At 42.2% G+C, this 19,772-nt stretch overlaps 1 protein-coding gene across 1 annotated transcript in view; it reads right to left on the bottom strand.

The window, feature by feature from the left end:
- LOC124620155 (aspartate and glycine-rich protein-like) overlaps positions 1-16,592 on the bottom strand; it is a 41,150-nt gene extending 24,558 nt beyond the window's left edge. The window contains exon 1 of the mRNA XM_047146824.1: positions 16,496-16,592. Coding sequence (XP_047002780.1) covers positions 16,496-16,592 — 97 coding nt within the window. The remainder of the gene's footprint in view (positions 1-16,495) is intronic.
- Between the last annotated feature and the right edge of the window lie 3,180 nt (positions 16,593-19,772).

The raw sequence follows: 19,772 nt of genomic DNA, 5'->3' as shown, positions 1-19,772 counted from the left end.
AAATACTCAGAAAATATCCCAGCATCATCTCTGAAATTATTTAGTCTTGTTGTTTTCAGTGGAGTACAGTATTACGATTTCTGACTGTAGTTGAGGCTCACGTTGTGTAAGTAAATACAACTGGAAAAAATTCCTCATTCAGTTTGAATTTTATGCTTTAACGCTACAATTTCATGGTCATAATGGTAAAAAACGATATTCAAACGGGTGCTGTTGTTTGATTCTAACTAATCACTACAGTTGCGGCCATTTTATCTACGAAAAATTTTGTGGTTGTACAAATGGATCGAAATGGTTTATTCACTAGCTTAGTGATCATACTGGCAACAACCGGAAGGGATGAAGGCAAACAAAAGGCCAAAATACTGAATTCACTACGGGGAATCGTAGTACGGTAACTTGTTTCAGGCAACGTACAAGCGCGATATGACACGTATTAAATGACTGCGAATCAGAAAATCAATAAAAATCGCTTAGCAGAAGACAGACATCTCAACCTGTTGAAATACCTGAATGATTCTATCAGGATTATGTTGGAGGACGTGTCATTAGAGTCGTGAAAGAGATAGCTCTCCTCCTAGCAGCAATTTATCGTAGATCGCTGGAGCAACGTAAGGCTCCAGGCGATTATAAAAAAGTGAAGGTCATTCCTGATTTCAAAAAGGGTCATTGGAAAGACGAACATTCCCACATCCTGATGCCAATCGTGTTAATTTATTGAATATGTTTTATGCTTGCGTAATAGCGGAACGAAAATCTCCTCGCTGCGAATCAGCATTGATTCTGCACACCCAGGTCTTGTGAAACTGAATTCGGTCTATTTGTCCATGAGGTTCAGTAACCCGTAGACAACGGCACTCATGTTGATGTCATGTTCCTCGACACGAGACAGCTCTTTGACTGGAGTAGGGATTTGCTCGTTGACAGTATTCAGGACAATGTTCTTACCGAGACGAAATCGTCAGAGCCTACCCCAAACCAGTTTCACAAGGCCTCTGCTCTTCATGATGTGCATAAGCATAATGATTGATGCTTGATGTTCCATGAGATCGTTCTAAATAATTCATGTATATATGGGAAGGTTTACACGCCAGAAAAGTGTAGTGAAATGCTGGAAAACAGCAGAGCATTGACGCTTGGTGTAGCAACTTGCCATGTATTGCGTATAAATTGGAGGAAAAGTCCGTTACTTTTCTATTGTGTTATTGACGATAAATCACTGAAAATTGTAACAGCCATAAACTATTTGGCAGTACATGACCGAAGTGAACCTCGTGATGCCAATTTCCAGGATCTGTAAAGCCGACCACGGCGAGCAGAGAGGATGATCGTATTTGGCAGACGATCAGGTGGCAGATAGTCAGCATCCTACAGTCATGGGCGTGATCACAGAGTTTAGTCTTTTTTTAATTTTGTAGATACAGACAGTCCGAATATGATCAGCATGTTCCTTTCAGAGTTCGTTTAGTAAGCAAGAGTGTGTATCGAGTTTGACTGGAAACTTCCTGTTGCGCACGGTACAAGCGACGCATTCCAACCTCCTGAACTTCCTTTTACATGTGTACCATCATAGATCTATGACGGAAAAACTGCGCTTTTGTGGAGGCGTGCCGAGAGTCATCATGTACACACACTGTTCAGTAACTGAACAGAAAAGGTAGTATATAGTAGGTGTTACAGGAGAACCCCCTTCCTCCACTGCACATAATAACTTGATGTGTGGAGTATGGATGAAGTTGTAAATGATGATGAACAGTTATATTTAAGTTACACATACAGGTACGTTTGAGTAAAGGCTGGCAACATCCGGGAATTAAAAAATGAGCACCGTGAAGGAGTTTCGTATCTTTCAGTTTTTCAGATTATCCCCTACTGTTTTTTTATAGAATGTTTTGTAACATTTGTATAACTTTTCATCAATATTTTATTTAGTTTCTGAGGCAGTTTGTATCTTGCAGGAATTTAAAGAGTTGGCTAAGGGCTTATGGATTTCTTCTTTGTGTATTTTTGGCTGTACCCGTAAATGTGATGCATATTTGGTTCATGTTGTGACATATTTCTTTTCATTGTCAGTCAAGAGGAAATGTATATTATTTAATTCATCGTTAATTTTCCTCTGAAGTTATTTCGATGGGTATTTTTTGTGTACTGTGTATTATTAGCATCAAAGAATTCATATGTTTTATCTGAGTACCTTCTTTCATTATAAATAGTATACTACATTTGTCTGACTTTGTAACTGTGATTGCTTATCAGTTCATTATTTATGGATTTTAATTTTTAGTGTCATTTATTATATATTAAAACCAGACCATTCCTCTTTTCTTTTTAAAGAATCCTACTCACTTTGTGACCTATTGTTGGTTTTCTACTTGTATTGAATATTGCGGCATTAGCTGCATTTTTAGTTGCAACTATGACCTGCTTTATTTTTTGTTTAGATCTGGGATTCTGTTGTATTTTAGTCCTTTATGGAGTAGATTATTTTAACTTTGATCACATTTGATGTATGTTCAACACTCTGCTGTAAAGTTTGTGTTTTTCTCTGTAATTACAGGGCTAGCATTGTTATTTTGTTTGAATTCGGAGTCCGAAGTTGCTCGTCACATGTATTATAAACGCTCACATGCTATCTATCGACTGACTCTTGGACGTGTTTCACGAGCAACTGCTAATAGGTGAAATAAAAACTTATTCTTAACAGCTATTCTTGTGTAGGTGTATAGAGAATTTTTTAGGGATGCACAAATGTCACCTGCAGAAAGTACAGATAATTTGGAGAAGAAAATTCTCCTTATATTCTTCTGTTTGACCAACAGTTTAATCAGTTGTTTTCACTGGACAAATTCCTCTTTTACTTATAAAGCATCTTCTATCGAAATATACTGCACATAATATGTCTCTATGTCTTGGTATTTATAAATTTAAAAAAAATGTCCTTCGAAATATGCTGTACGTGTAAGTAGGCTGTTTAGGTTTTTTTTATTGGTATCGCCACCTCTGTATGAAAATCACTGGCTGTGCTGTGGGCAGTCTGTGTCTGCTTTGCATTGTTGTAATACTCGCCATTGTAGTGTTGGGCAGCGGCAGCTGGATGTGAACAGCGCGTAGCGTTGCGCAGTTGGAGGTGAGCCGCCAGCAGTGGTGGATGTGGGGAGAGAGATGGCGGAGATTTGTAATTTGTCATGAACTGCTATATTTATATATGATGATATCAAGGTAAATACATTGTTTGTTCTCTATTAATATCTTTCATTTGCTAACTATCCCTATCAGTAGTTAGTGCCTTCCATAGTTTGAATCTTTTATTTAGCTGGCAGTAGTGGCGCTCGCTGTATTGCAGTAGCTTGAGCAGCGAAGATTTTTGTGAGGTAAGTGATTTGTGAAAGGTATAGTTTAATGTTAGTCAGGGCCACTCTTTTGTAGGGAATTTTGAAAGTCAGATTGCGTTGCGCTAAAAATATTTTGTGTCAGTTTAAGCACAGTCATGTATAATTGTTGAAAGGGGACGTTTCATACGTAATATGCCTCTACATTTTGGTATTTATTGTAAATTAAAAATAGTGTAAGTTTATAAAATTGGAGTACAGTTTACTTAAGTGACATTTCTCTTGTTTACATATTGTGAAGTCTACAACTTTCCCCTTCGTTGTTAGCGCAGATTTAGGTCGAAAACTGAAGGACCATTCATTCACTTTTCGCAATTTTTCACCTTTTTTGAAATCGGTTTTTCTTACGCTGCTTTCGCGTTTTCTCCCAATTCATCTCAACTCTGTAAAGTAGACAAGAGAAATAATAAAGTAGTTTCACATGTTGCACACTCAGCACAGTATGCTTATTCATTTGTTTTCTGTGTAAGTTGTCAGTATTGCTAACCTTTGAACAGAGATATACTGTTTTTAATCTGTAAGTACCAAGATGTAGAGACATGTATATTATATTACCAGAATGACTACAGAAGATGCTTTGAAAATAAAAGTGCACTCCATACAGTGAAAAATTCTCTTTGATTGCAGTAAGCTTAAGATGGAAAATCTAATATTAATTGATATGTAATAACTGCTGCTGGTGATATATAATAACTATTGACATATAATAACTGATATACAGTAACATGCAAACAATCATATTAATTTCTCGCGAAAATAAAAGTTTTCGAGGAGAAAGCGGTGGAATCACAATTTTAGAGATGTATTGTCTCATGCGAAACATGAAAGTAAGTTTTACATCGCCTCAACTCCATTCATAAGAACATTTAGTTTACCGTGGAAATAAAGAAAACAATAATTTTGGTCATAATAAAATCTTGTGGGACTTCATTATTAAAGAATCTGTAGAAATTCACATGGTGGGAAATCTGATGAACTGTGTTAGTGGTTACCAGTTGGATAATGCGTGGAACCCGATCAATTCCATTATTTGCTCGAAACGAGTACGACAATGGAGGCCAAGCGGTGACTCGAGTGTAGCTGAATTCCACTGTTCCACCAGTGACGGAGCTACACACTTTGTAATATGGTCAATCTGTCATGTCGATCGCAAGCCCTGTGCAGAACACTCACAATGCGCTAAAAACATGCACGACGGGCGAAGTCTTTGTCCACGTACCTCCTGCAGTATCCTGATGACACCACCTATATAACTAATGACAACCCCCCAACTCTCTGATGCCTCCCTCCAACGCCACTTGAATCTCCTTGTTGGGTAGTGTAATATGATACATGGAAACTTCAAGTAAATCCACAGAAAAACCAAGATACCATCATTGGTTGCTCCACTCGACGCTTTCCACCTCTCCGTCTACAAACGATCCCTCTGACTAATACGTGAAGCATGAGGGGCAGGCAATTGAAAACGAGGACAGCTTGAATAAAGTAAGTAAACTGTTTATAATTTCAAAATTATTCACCATAACTATTAATACATTTATCTCACTGTGAGACCAGATAATACTGCGTTAATGGAAAAATGTTTTCCCGTCGCCTGCGGAGCCATGATTGTACCCAGGGGCACACCTCTTCATCTGAAGCAAACCGATGGCCACGAATGTCTTTCTAAAGGGCTCCAAAAGTATGGAAATGGCATGGGGAGGGATTGAGACTGATGGAGCATGTGTAAAGCCTTTCCGACGAAACGTGAAATGGGCCCACAAGTTGCCATGGTTGTTGCAACTACGCTACAGAAGTTTTGCTGGGAAGCCCATACAGATCCTCCATACAGTCATGGTCTCTCCCCAGGCGATTTTTGGAGTCCTGAAGAAAGACATTCACGGCTGTCGATTTGCACTGGATGAAGAGACGCACATCTGGGTATAATCATAAAAAAATGGTTCAAATGGCTCTGAGCACTATGGGACTTAACACCTGAGGTCATCAGTTCCCTAGAACTACTTAAACCTAACTAACCTAAGGACATCGCACACATCCATGCCCGAGGCAGGATTCGAACCTGTGACCGTAGCGGTTGCGCGGTTCCAGACCGAAGCGCCTAGAATTGCTCGACCATCCCGGCCGGCGGGTATAATCATAGTTTGGTAAGCAATAGCAAATATTTTTCCATGAAGGCACTGACCGTCTTGTCTCACATTAAATCTATTAACAGCTATGACGCTTACTTTTGAAATGATAAACGGTTTGTAAGGTGGCAAGATTTTGCCACCATACATGAATAATTTTAAGAATTCATATTTCACATTTACTTTGTATGGCATAGTATCTTTAGGTGGAGTTATCGAATTATTAATAATTTACTGGTTGGTACTGGATAGTTTTCGTTTCCGTATACTTGCATGCTTTGTGAATAATTTCGTGCTGGTTCTGACAGCAGGGATAATGAGTACCTCCGCAGTCTTCGAAAGCGATGGAGGCTGAGAGCTGAAGGCAGAGCAGTTTATTTGGCTCTGAAATAAGTAAGACGATAGGGACGTTTATTGTCTAGGACCGCTGCTCCATTGAGAAGACGTTGGAATGGGCTCCTATTAGCTGCGATGCCATTGCTATGAAAGAATTGGGTGCGGGACGAATTTCAAAGTCTAAGATCATAGAGAGAGCTTAAAAGCGCCGCCACCAGCCTTTCTAGCACGGAAGGATATCAGAGGAATGCCTGCCACAGAGGCGAGCTAATGGTCGTGGAAGTTCTCACTCCCCCACGAGGCAGTGAAATGAATCTCATTGCCTGAATTTATAGTCGGAGAAGGAGTTACAATAAGTTCTGGAAGTTTCCACTAAACTGAGATGAAGGCGGTTGGTAGACAGCTTCATGACTGGTAACGTAGGAGGTGTTCTGTATGTAACGGTTGCGGTGACTGAACGCGTGGAGAGTGCACGCTAAGAAGGCGAGGTGTCCTCTGAACTGGGCACTGCCTGGCTGAGAGGCTCTCTGGCGGGCGTCGAGAGGTCATGTCTTAGCAGAGGACCTAACATCCTGTCCCTTCTCCTTATCAGTGTTTTCCACATATTCTTTTCCTCTCCGATTCTGCGTAGAACCTCCTCATTCCTTACCTTATCAGTCCACCTAATTTTCAACATTCGTCTATAGCACCACATCTCAAATGCTTCGATTCTCTTCTGTTCCGGTTTTCCCACAGTCCATGTTTCACTACCATACAATGCTGTACTCCAGACGTACATCCTCAGAAATATCTTCCTCAAATTAAGGCCAGTATTTGATATTAGTAGACTTCTCTTGGCCAGAAATGCCTTTTTTGCCATAGCGAGTCTGCTTTTGATGTCCTCCTTGCTCCGTCCGTCATAGGTTACTTTACTGCAGAATTCCTTAACTTCTTTGACTTCGTGACCATCAATCCTGATGTTAAGTTTCTCGCTGTTCTCATTTCTACTACTTCTCATTACCTTCGTCTTTCTCCGATTTACTCTCAAACAATACTGTGTACTCATTAGACTGTTCATTCCGTTCAGCAGATCATTTAATTCTTCTTCACTTTCACTCAGGATAGCAATGTCATCAGCGAATCGTATCATTGATATCCTTTCACCTTGTATTTTAATTCCACTCCTGAACCTTTCTTTTATTTCCATCATTGCTTCCTCGATGTACAGATTGAAGAGTAGGGGCGAAAGGCTACCGCCTTGTCTTACACCCTTCTTAATACGAGCACTTCGTTCTTGATCGTCCACTCTTATTATTCTCTCTTGGTTGTTGTACATATTGTATATGACCCGTCTCTCCCTATAGCTTACCCCTACTTTTTTCAGAATCTCGAACAGCTTGCACCATTTTATATTGTCGAACGCTTTTTCCAGGTCGACAAATCCTATGAAAGTGTCTTGATTTTTCTTTAGCCTTGCTTCCATTATTAGCCGTAACGTCAGAATTGCCTCTCTCGTCCCTTTACTTTTCCTAAAGCCAAACTGATCGTCACCTAGCGCATTCTCAATTTTCTTTTCCATTCTTCTGTATATTATTCTTGTAAGCAGCTTCGATGCATGAGCTGTTAAGCTGATTGTGCGATAATTCTCGCACTTGTGAGCTCTTGCCGTCATCGGAATTGTGTGGATGATGCTTTTCCGAAAGTCAGATGGTATGTCACCAGACTCATATATTCTACACACCAATGTGAATAGTCGTTTTGTTGCCACTTCCCCCAATGATTTTAGAAATTCTGATGGAATGTTATCTATCCCTTCTGCCTTATTTGACCGTAAGTCCTCCAAAGCTCTTTTAAATTCCGATTCTAATACTGGATTCCCTATCTCTTCTAAATCGACTCCTGTTTCTTCTGCTATCACATCAGACAAATCTTCACCCTCATAGAGGCTTTCAATGTATTCTTTCCACCTATCTGCTCTCTCCTCTGCATTTAACAGTGGAATTCCCGTTGCACTCTTAATGTTACCACCTTTGCTTTTAATGTCACCAAAGGTTGTTTTGACTTTCCTGTATGCCGAGTCTGTCTTTCCGACAATCATATCTTTTTCGATGTCTTCACATTTTTCCTGCAGCCATTTCGTCTTAGCTTTCCTGCACTTCCTGTTTATTTCATTCCTCAGCGACTTGTATTTCAGTATTCCTGATTTTCCCGGAACATGTTTGTACTTCCTCCTTTCTTCAATCAACTGTAGTATTTCTTCTGTTACCCATGGTTTCTTCGCAGCTACCTTCTTTGTACCTATGTTTTCCTTCCCAACTTCTATGATGGCCCTTTTTAGAGATGTCCATTCCTCTTCAACTGTACTGCCTACTGCGCTATTTCTTATTGCTGTATCTATAGCGTTAAGAGAACTTCAAACGTATCTCGTCATTCCTTAGTACTTCCGTATCCCACTTCTTTGCGTATTGATTCTTCCTGACCAATGTCTTGAACTTCAGCCTACTCTTCATCACTACTATATTGTGATCTGAGTCTATATCTGCTCCTGGGTACGCCTTACAATCCAGTATCTGATTTCGGAATCTCTGTCTGACCATGATGTAATCTAATTGAAATCTTCCCGTATCTCCCGGCCTTTTCCAAGTATACCTCCTTCTCTTGTGATTCTTGAACAGGGTATTCGCTATTACTAGCTGAAACTTGTTACAGAACTCAATTAGTCTTTCTCCTCTTTCATTCCTTGTCCCAAGGCCATATTCTCTTGTAACCTTTTCTTCTACTCCTTCCCCTACAACTGCATTCCAGTCGCCCATGGCTATTAGATTTTCGTCCCCTTTTACATACTGCATTACCCTTTCAATATCCTCATACACTTTCTCTATCTGTTCATCTTCAGCTTGCGACGTCGGCATGTATACCTGAACTATCGTTGTCGGTGTTGGTCTGCTGTCGATTCTGATTAGAACAACCCGGTCACTGAACTGTTCACAGTAACACACCCTCTGCCCTACCTTCCTATTCATAACGAATCCTACACCTGTTATACCATTTTCTGCTGCTGTTGATATTACCCGATACTCATCTGACCAGAAATCCTTGTCTTCCTTCCACTTCACTTCACTGACCCCTACTATATCTAGATTGAGCCTTTGCATTTCCCTTTTCAGATTTTCTAGTTTCCCTACCACGTTCAAGCCTCTGACGTTCCATGCCCCGACTCGTAGAACGTTATCCTAGAACTTAGAACTACTTAAACCTAACTAACCTAAGGACATCACACACATCCATACCCGAGGCAGGATTCGAACCTGCTACCGTAGCGGTCGCGCGGTTCCAGACTGTAGCGCCTTGAACCTCTCGGCCACTCCGACCGGCCAGCGTTGTGAAACGTTGATGGTAAGCCGCTAGTGAAAGTCTCACTATTAGATTTGATAATGTGCCAATTTTGCCATTAGGAACGGTATCATTCATTTCTCTGTCAGCAGGAAAGCGAATTTGTGTTTCTTTGTGGGGACTGAGGAATTACGAAGTTCTTCTTTACGACTGCATACGTGAATCAAGTCTCTGCACCTGGCTTATGAGCCAACAGAACTTTCGATACAGTCCGGCATTGTACTGGAGCAGTTTAGACCTTAAAGAATTTGCGGACGCCATTTCACTTTCTCTGTGTACTTTCAATTCACAGCTATGGAACCCACTTCAACCTGACGACGGCCGGCAACACTTCGCAGATCGGCACTGCAGAATTGCCCTTCCCAGCAGTGAATTCAGTGATATACGCGCGACAGCTAAGCAGATGAGTCTTTCACAGTGAATGTGCTAAGTTCTATTGTTTTGATCATAGAGCTCTGTACTATGAGTGTCAGGCAGAAGAGAGGCTTTCTTAACATCGAAGCTATCCAGTATCAACCTTGTAGGGTTACCATCGAATAAACGGAGGCGCGATTTCGATGTCGTAGATGTTTTTCCCGATCTCAAATTTAGATAACTAATAGGAGTTAACGTTGTAAGGCAATATCTGGGCATTTTGCATATTTTCCTTTGAGTGTTATTTTTACAGTAACCAGATGTGCTACTTGTCCTAGAATTAGGCTCCAAATACCGATCTTGATTAAGTTTAAATAGAGTACTACCACAACTCGGAGGACTAATTCACATGTTATTCCTGGTTGCAGGTTGTCAGTGTCAGGGCTAATTTAATTGCTGTTTGGGAGTGACCACGCCATTGCAAACAAAACATTGACTACAATCACACATACGCAACTCACATTGCACACCAGGGTAGCACTGGAAGTTTACTTCATTTTTTTCCATCTGCTTTGTTTTCATTTGCCTGGCCCTTTTATGTACGACTAACGTTCGGCAGTAAACTGCGGAATTTACGCCTCCTTACAATCCAACACGAAGTTCGAAACCGACTATGTCCACTGAAAGGCCGTACCTACGGTCTACGTTCTTCTACCATTATCCTCCCTATAAATGTCTCATCTGTCCCATCCTCACTTACGCTAACTTTGCCTTGATCTTTACTTCCCCTAAATTCTACAAGTCGAACTACTGGAAAATTTGCGCTTCGCCTAGGCCCCCACAACCACCTGTTTTTTCCAGCTCGCATCTTGTACCAACTCATTTACTTATCACGCCTCCTTCTCTTCCTCGAGCACCTTCGGATGCAATGCATTCATCGCAAAGTCCAGCCCTGGCACCCAGTATCCCACCCAATAATCACCCTACTGAGCGACTACATCCACGTACCCTCATGCCTTTCAATCCTCTCCTGCCTTAATTTCAGCTAATTCTCAATCTTCAACAATAAGGAAGAGGATGAGGAGGAGGAGTATGAGGAGACAAGTGTTTAACGTCTGGTCTACAAAGAGGTTATCAAAGACGGAATAGAAACTTGGATGAGAGAAGGATGGGGAAGGAAATCAGCCATGCTATTTCAAAGGAACTATCCCGGCATTTACCTGAAGCGATTTAGCGAAATCATGGATAACCTAAATCAAGATGGCCTGGCGCGAGTTTGAGCCGTCGTCCTCTTGAATGCGAGTCCGGTGTGCTAACCACTGAGCCATCTTGCTCGGTTTCAACAATAAAATGCGTCCTGAGGTATACCCCTCCTTTCAACTCTAATCATACCGCTCCACCTCATCCCATCCGTCTATTTTCTTTCCTTTCCACTTCTTCCACCCCACTGACCTTTTTTCGATACCATTGGTTCCACAGAGCCTTATAGTCATACTCACCATCCCACCTTCATGATCAACTAATTATAGCGCTCCACCTCATCTCATCCATTTTCCTTTCTTTCCACTTCTTCCACCCTGCTGATCTTTATTTGGTACCATCAGTTCCACAGAGTCTTATAGTCATATTCATCATCCCACTCCATCATCATCATCATCATTTTCATGCATCCACAGCATCACTGTTACGCCATAGCATCATCAGTGATTATGATTTAACTCCAATGTAAAGTCATCAAAAATGTTTAATAATCGTAAATTTATCAACCATTGCATTAAAAAACAAACAATGGAAATTTGGGGTTGGAATATAGCAAATATTATGAAAAGTATAGATTGCTACTCACCATATAGATGATATGTTGAGTTGCAGACAGGCACAACACTAATACTGTTACACATTGAGCTTTCGGAATGCCTTCTTCAGAAAAGAAAACACACACACACACACACACACACACACACACGCGTAAGCACGATGGCAGTAGTGGATGAAGATAGCAGTCATTTGATTGAATGTGCTTGCTTGTGTGAATGTGTTTTTGTGTCTTCTCTTCTGGAGAAGGCTTTGGCCGAAACATCAATGTGTAACAGACTTTTCATTGTTCCCGTCTGCAACTCAGCATATCATCTTTGTTATGAGTTCAATGTATCGTTATCATAACATTGTTAATGTATTAAAACATATTTATCATCTGCTTATGTATTTTAAAACATCTTTTAAATCTGTGGAACATTTGACTGAAGAGCAATTTTATACGCAGCCAGCCCGCCCCTTCATGGCGCATTTAAAAACGACAAAGGAAAAGGAAGTCTGTCAGTCGAAATACAGGGTGTCTCAAAACTTCTAGGTCAAACTGAGACACGTGACATTGGGTTCACAATCGATTATATTGAGATAGGGAACCACTCTTCGGAAATGCGCATTTATTGTGTTACGGACATACACAGCACTCCTCGGATAGCGCATAACAACAATATGGCTCATAGTATGTTTGAAGCGACGACCACCAGTCTCAATGCGTTTATTGCAACGGCATAAATCCGGAGTGGCGACAATCCCCACGCCACTGACATCGGTGATCACCATGCAACGATTCTTTGTCAGCGTATGGGCGCACATACTCCAAGATCGGCTGATAGGAACTTATTTGCTGCTTCCCTGTTTGACTGGTCTACGTTACCTGGCGCTGCTGCTACACTAAGTGATCAAAAATATCCGGTCAGCCCCATAAACATAAGTTTTTCATATTAGGTGCATTTGGCCTGCACCTTCTGCCAGGTACTCCATATCAGCGGCCTTAGTAGTCATTAGGCATCGTGAGAGAGCAGAATGGCACGCTGCGCGGAACGCACGGACTTCGAACGTGGTCAGGTGATTGGGTGTCACTTGTGTCTTACGTCAGTACGCGAGATTTCTACACTTCTAAACATGCCTAGGTCCATTGTTTCCGATGTGATAGTGAAGTGGATACGTGAAGGAACACGTACAGCACGGAAGCGTAGAGGCCGACCTCGTTTGCTGACTGATAGAGACTACCGACAGTTGAAGAGGGTCGAAATGTGTAATAGGCAGACATTTGTCCATCACACAATTTGCATCAGGATCCACTGCAAATACTACCACAGTTAGGCGGGAGGTGAGAAAACTTGGATCTCATGGTCGAGTGGCTGCACATAAGCCACACATCACGCCAGTAAATGCCAAACGATGCCTCGCTTGGTCTAAGGAGCATAAACATTGGATGATTGGACAGTGAAAAAACGTTGTGTGGAGTGAAGAATCACGGTACACAATGTGGCGATCAGATGGCAGGGTGCGGGTATGGCGAATGCCCGGTGAACATGATCTGCCAGCGTGTGTAGTGCCAACAGTAAAATTCGGAGGCGGTAGTGTTTTGGTGTGGTCGTGTTTCTCATGGAGGGGGCCTCATCCCTTGTTGTTTTGCGTAGCACTATCACAACTGAGATAAACATTGATGTTTTAAGCACCTTCTTACTTCGCACTGTTGAAGAGCAATTCGGGGATGCCGATTGCCACTTTCAACACGATCGAGCACTTATTCATAATTTATGGCCTGTGGCGGTTATACGACAGTTACAGCCCTGTAATGGACTAGCCTGCACAGAGTCCTGACCTGAATCCTATAGAACAGCTTTGGGATGTTTGGAACGCCGACATCGTGCCAGGCCTCACCGACCGGCATCGATACCATTCCTCAGTGCAGCACTCCGTCAAGAATGGGCTGCCATTCCCCAGGAAACCTTCCAGCACTTGATTGAACGTATGCCTGCGACAGTTGATGCTGTCATCAAGGCTAATGGTGGGCCAACACCATACTGAATTCCAGAATTGCCGTTGGGGGGCGCCACGAACTTGCAAGTCATTTTCAGCCATGTGTCCAGATACGTTTGATCACACATCGTAGATGTGCTGCCATAGTTTTTGGAGACTGTATCCGCTGTGGTCCGCGAAAGGATGTGGTTTAATCACGACTGTGCATCAGCCCACTTCGACGTTAATGTTCGCGGGTATCTGAACAGCACTTACGGATCGTTGGATTTGAAGGAGAGGTCCCGTCCGATGGCCAGCACGACCGCCGGATATTACACCTCAGGACTTTTTCCTCTGCGGTTACTTTAAGACGTTGGCGTATAAAATTTCCGTAGAAACCGATGAAGACTTGCTCGCTCCGGTCCAAATGCCTTTCTCCTGCTACAAAAGATACCAGGGGTCTTAGAGAGAGTGTGGCAGAACATCACCCAAGCATGCATTGAGACTGGCGGTCGTCACTTTGAACAGTTCCTAAGAGCTACGTCGTTGTTATTCGATGTACGTTGTGTATGTCCATAATACAATAAATATGTATTTCTGACTATTGGTTTCCTACTTCAATATTAAAAATTGTGGACTCACTATCACCTGTTTCAATTTGACCCAAAGGATTTTAGATACAGCTGTTCGTTGTTTACTACAGTCCAAAATACAGAGTAAGCCCGAAATTCCATTTTACAATTTTTTTTATGAAATTTATTCGCAACTGCGAAGTCTTTCTGGTATTAGTTGTATTATGTATGAATGTATTATCTATTGTTGACATATGAAACTTTGTTCCAGACCAGGAGTCGAACCCGAATTTCCCCCTTGTCGCGAACGGTAGACTTGACAGCTTGGCTACCTGACGCTTTCAGCACTGACCACAAAGTCCATATGTTACACTGTATACTGCCTTATCGCTCAACACTTTATTTGGATTTCCGCCAAAAGTTCTCAAGGAGGCAACGTAGTCAGCGTTAGTATTACCATCGTCATTTTACCCTTCGAGGCTTATGACGTTGAATACGTTTGTTGCATTGAAATCCTATGGCGAGACTCCAAATAAAGTTGCGAGCGATGGGGTCGTAGGCATATGGAAGTTAGGTTCTGTCCTGGAAGTATGCTCTGATAGCCATCTATACATCTATCTATATACATACTCCGCAATCCACCATACGGTGCGTGGTGGAGGGTACTCGTACCAGAACTAGCATCTTCTCTCCCTGTTCGACTCCCAAACAGAACGAGGGAAGAATGACTGCCTATAAGCCTCTGCCCGAGCCCTAATCTCTCTTATCTTTGTGGTGTTTCCGCGAAATATAAGTTGGCGGCAGTAAAATCGTACTGCAGTCAGCCTCAAATGCTGGTTCTCTATATTTCCTCAGTAGCAATTCACGAAAAGAGCGCCTCCTTTCCTCTAGAGACTACCACCCGAGTTCCTGAAGCATTTCCGTAACACTCACGTGATGATCAAACCTACCAGTAACAAATCTAGCAGCCCGCCTCTGAATTGCTTCTATGTCCTCCCCCAATCCCACCTGATAGGGATCCCAAACGTTCAAGCAGTACTCAAGAATAGGTCGTATTAGTGTTTTATAAGCGGTCTCCTTTACAGATGAACCACATCTTCCCAAAATTCTACCAACGAACCGAAGACGACTATCCGCCCTCCCCACAACTGCCATTACATGCTTGTCCCACTTTATATCGCTCTGCATTGCTACGCCCAAATATTTAATCGACGTGACTGTGTCAAGCGCTGCACTACTAATGGAGTATTCAAACATTACGGGATTCTTTTTCCTATTCATCTGCACTAATTTACATTTATCTATATTTAGAGTTAGCTGCCATTCTTTACACCAATCACAAATCCTGTCCAAGTCATCTTGTATCCTCCTACAGTCACTCAACGACGACACCTTCCCGTACAACACAGCGTCATCAGCAAACAGCCGCACGTTGCTATCCACCCTATCCAAAAGATGATTTATGTAGATAGAAAACAACACCGAACCTACCACATTTCCCTAGGGCACTCCAGATGATACCCTCACCTCCGATGAACACTCACCATCGAGGACAACGTACTGAGTTTTATTACTTAAGAAATCTTCGAGCCACTCACATATTTGGGAACCAATCCCATATGCTCGTACCTTAGTTAGGAGTCTGCAGTGGGGCACCGAGTCAAACGCTTTCCGGAAATCAAGGAATATGGCATCCGTCTGATACCCTTCATGCATGGTTCTCAAATATCATGTGAAAAGAGGGCGAGTTGCGTTTCGAAGGAGCGATGCTTTCTAAAGCCGTGCTGATGCGTGGACAAGTGGGTTACGGACGGAAAAGACCCACCGTGGTTTAACAGCGCCATTCGGAGAATGCTCAGGAAGCAAAGACAGTTGCACTCTCGGTACAAGAAAGATCGGGAGAATGAGGACAGGCAAAAGTTAGAGATTCATACTGCTGTAAAAAGAGCAATGGTTAAGGGAACCACTCGCAAGAGGGAAATTCAGGTTCGAGTCACGGTCCAGCAGCAACTTTCATTTGTCGCCAGTAAGTAGTATCTTCAAACCCAATGCAGGTAACAGCAGTAAGACTCCACAACTGCGAATAATTTTCGTAAATTTAGTACAAGTCCAAGATCATTATCAATGTCTGTTCCTACAGATATTGTTAAAAATTATTGCTATGTTCTCCTGATGTGACATTTGTGAGCTGTAGAAAAATAGCGATAGCTTCTCAAGTATTGGTTAACGATGAGAATCTCATGCGCAAGCGCCCGCAGCACACTGTACGGTGGGTAGTCAGGCAGCAGCACTTCCGAGCTAGAATCCTGCACCAGTATCGCACAAGTGGCCGGTGCTGCTCCTCTGGAGGGCGGCGGGCCCGCCGGTTTGCACGGCAGGTACACGGCGCCGGGAGTAACACGTAGCACGCATTTTGCAAATTAAAAGCCAATATTTGTGCAAGAGTTCGCCGCCGCTGCCCCGCGCTCCTCTTATCGAACCGGACGGGACCTGCGCGTCCCAGCCGAGCCCAGCCGCGATACACGGCACAGCAAAACACGACACACACACACACATACACACACACACAAACCTGACTGCTGGCTGCCGGCACGGTCTTCATTACATTTTCCGTACTGAACCTCCTCTCCACTACTGCAAGCAGACACACCATCCAGCTGCAACGCCATGTCTCGTTATTGCTTCCGTTATGGCCAGAGGATAGCTCGGGCGCTGCCCATGTTCCTCCCATCACTCGCCACTTTCCATTTAAACGTGAGCAATATTGTGCGTATCCTACGAAGTGAGCGTCAATTAAAGCATAATTCTTCTTTAGAACTGTGAATGATAATCTATTTGTTGTAGATTTAATGACCAGCTACCTCATATTTAAAAACCGGTCGTACATTTTAAAGTTTCCGTTTCTTATCTTTTTTGTGTTTGTTTTCTTTTTATCTGCAACATTTGACAAGGAATAATACTTTTTTTAAATAACAATAACTTTAGGCTGAAATATATACAAAATTTTTCTGTTTTAAGAGGAATGTAAAAAGACAATAGGTTCAAATGGCTCTGAGCGCTATGGGAATTAACATCTGAGGTCATCAGTCCTCTAGAACTTAGAACTACTTAAACCTAACCAACCTGAGGACATCACACACATCCATGACCGAGGCTGGATTCGAACCTGCGACCGTAGCTGTCGCGCGGTTCCAGACTGAAGCACCTACAACCGCTCGGCCAAAACACAATAGGATAGAGGAGAGATTTGTTAGTGCCATCAGCTAGTGTGATTGGCGGTGAATACCTCGGAATGTTTCTTCGAGTTGTTGACCGCCAGTCACAACAAAATTGTTTCTAGCTAAGTAAAGAAATGGTATTCCTAATACTACGCATTAATATTCGTTCTCATCGGTGGACAACTTTGGGTGCTTTCTTGGCTAGATTGCCAGCATTTTACACTATATTTATTCTAGTAATTGTAAGCTTATTTGACAGATATGTACAATTAGTCAGTGCATTTTGGCATGTTATGTCTGATTCACAATCCTAGGTGTCTTATTTACTTTTACATTTCATCTTCCTCGTCCTACTGTTCCTCGTCAGTATCACTGTTGTCTCTGTGACCCTGGGTATCGCTGTCCACCCTCTGGAGATCGTTGTTACGTTCCACATAGGCATATCTATTAAGTACTTTTCATGTGTTCCTTGTGAAACACTATTTGTCATTGCATTAAGATGTGCCCATTGTTCTTCATGTGTTATTGCTCTGTACATATGTGTGTCTCTTTGTAGTCTAAATGTAATGTATGTCTATTGTTCACTTATTGGTCGCAGAAGAAGGCAGTGTGTTCTGGGGAACCTCCTTCAAAAATGGTTCAAATGGCTCTGAGCACTATGGGACTTAACTTCTAAGGTCATCAGTCCCCTAGAACGTAGAACTACTTAAACTTAAGTAACCTAAGAACATCACACACATCCATGCCCGAGGCAGGATTCGAACCTGCGACCGTAGCGGTCGTGCGGTTCCAGACTGAAGCGGCTAGAACAGTGCGGCCATACCGGCCGGCTCTCGGAAAGGCATTTGTCGAGAGAGTTACATGATACCCTGTAGAGACTAAATTTTTGTTTAAGTCACCAGCAATACTCAGAAAACGATTGTTAAATACTGTATATATATCCGATTTATTACTAACAGAAATATTTTTACTACGAACTGACTTTATATCGTCAACCTTGTGCTGCTGGCCAGACATTCCTTCACAACTGCCCATATGGTTTTGATTTTATCCTGTGAATTAGCTATTCTATTTGCGTACCACATACTCTTTGCCATCCTAATAACATTTTTATGCACATTACAGTACTATTTGTAATGGGCTACTATAGCCCGATTGTGACTACCTCTTACATTTTGATATAATTCCCGCGTTGTTCGACATGATATCCTTATCCCACTAATCTACCATCCAGGCTGCCTTTTACTGCTACTATCCCGTTTGGAAAGTTCTAATGGAAAGTAGCTCTCAAAGAGCATGAGAAATGTGTTACGGAAAGCATTATATTTTACCTCTGATGTATACTCGCCTCCAGTACAACGTACAGGTTTCTGTTACTTAAGAAGCCTTCGAACAACTCTCATAACTGAAAACCTATTCCGTATCTTCTGATAGTCTACAGTGTGACACAGTTTCAAACGATTTTCGGTAATGTAGAAATGTGAAATCTGTTGATCTTCGTCCATGCTTCGGAGGGTATCGTGTGAGAAATGAGCAAGCTGAAGTTCTCATGAGCGATGCTTTCTAAATCCGTGTTTATCTGTGGAGAGAAGCTTTCCCCTCTCTATGAAATTTAGTTGTCCATGCATAGCTGACGTGCCATTTTCAGTGTTTGAGTAAAATAAAATCATTCGTATAGCATTCGTATGATTTAAATACAGCGTCTTATACAACATTCATATCTCATGGTTAGTTGCGTGAGAAGGAACAAGTTCGAAATGGATTGCTGTGGCGCATGGGATATCCCGCTACAGGGGGAACCGCTGGCTCCAGTAAGTCGCCACCAAGATGAGAATCACTCGTGCGTAGTAGCCGAGTCTGAGCTGGAATTGTGACGTCATCGATAGCTCTCCTAGTCTCGGTTTTTTGCGTGACTGTGCATCAGAATGCGGGAAACAAAGGCAAGCAGCTTCTAAAAGGAAAGGCACTAGAATCCACATACTGCCGTAAACGGCTCCGATAGATCAAACAGTCTACTTAATACTGGACTAGTATTTGGTCGAAGTCGCATTACGGACCTGGACACAATGTTCGGTTCTTTCACTGAGACGTCAGCTGAATGAATGGAGATTTCCTCGAGCAAGGCCGCTCATGTTTTTCTAGCAATGACTACTTCAGATACACTGAGTCACCTCTGTGTAGGACTGTGTTAAACTATAAGTAAAAAAGAAAAACGGATAAGAGGTAGTGCACAGAAGTTAACGCTATACAAATGTTTTCAGTTGAAGTTCCTGCAACATAAAGACATATTAGCGTATGCTCAATCAAAATCGTACCTGGTACTGAGATAATTTTTTTGGATGCAGCATTATTCCAGACATTCAGCGTCTTTATTCGATTTCATTTCCAGGATATTGGTTAAAGTCATGTTATCGTCATCGCAAATGAGGGTGGCATCCTGTCAGTTGACTTGATATCTCCTAAAGTCGTTTCCACAGTAGCGTACAAGTGTAGTTGGCCGACTTGGTTCTAAAACTTTTACTCCAATTCTTTATTTTAAAGGTAATTATCTATTACCCCTCCCATTCCTGTTAGAACATTAAGCCGTCCTCGCGTGGAACAGGAAACGCAACGCAGGCGCGGAGCTGGTCA

Source organism: Schistocerca americana, chromosome 6, assembly GCF_021461395.2.
Source record: "Schistocerca americana isolate TAMUIC-IGC-003095 chromosome 6, iqSchAmer2.1, whole genome shotgun sequence".
In the NCBI taxonomy this organism is placed as follows: Eukaryota; Metazoa; Arthropoda; class Insecta; order Orthoptera; family Acrididae; genus Schistocerca; species Schistocerca americana.
The sequence above is the reverse complement of the archived record's forward strand: the minus strand, read 5'-3'. Positions and strand labels throughout refer to the sequence as shown.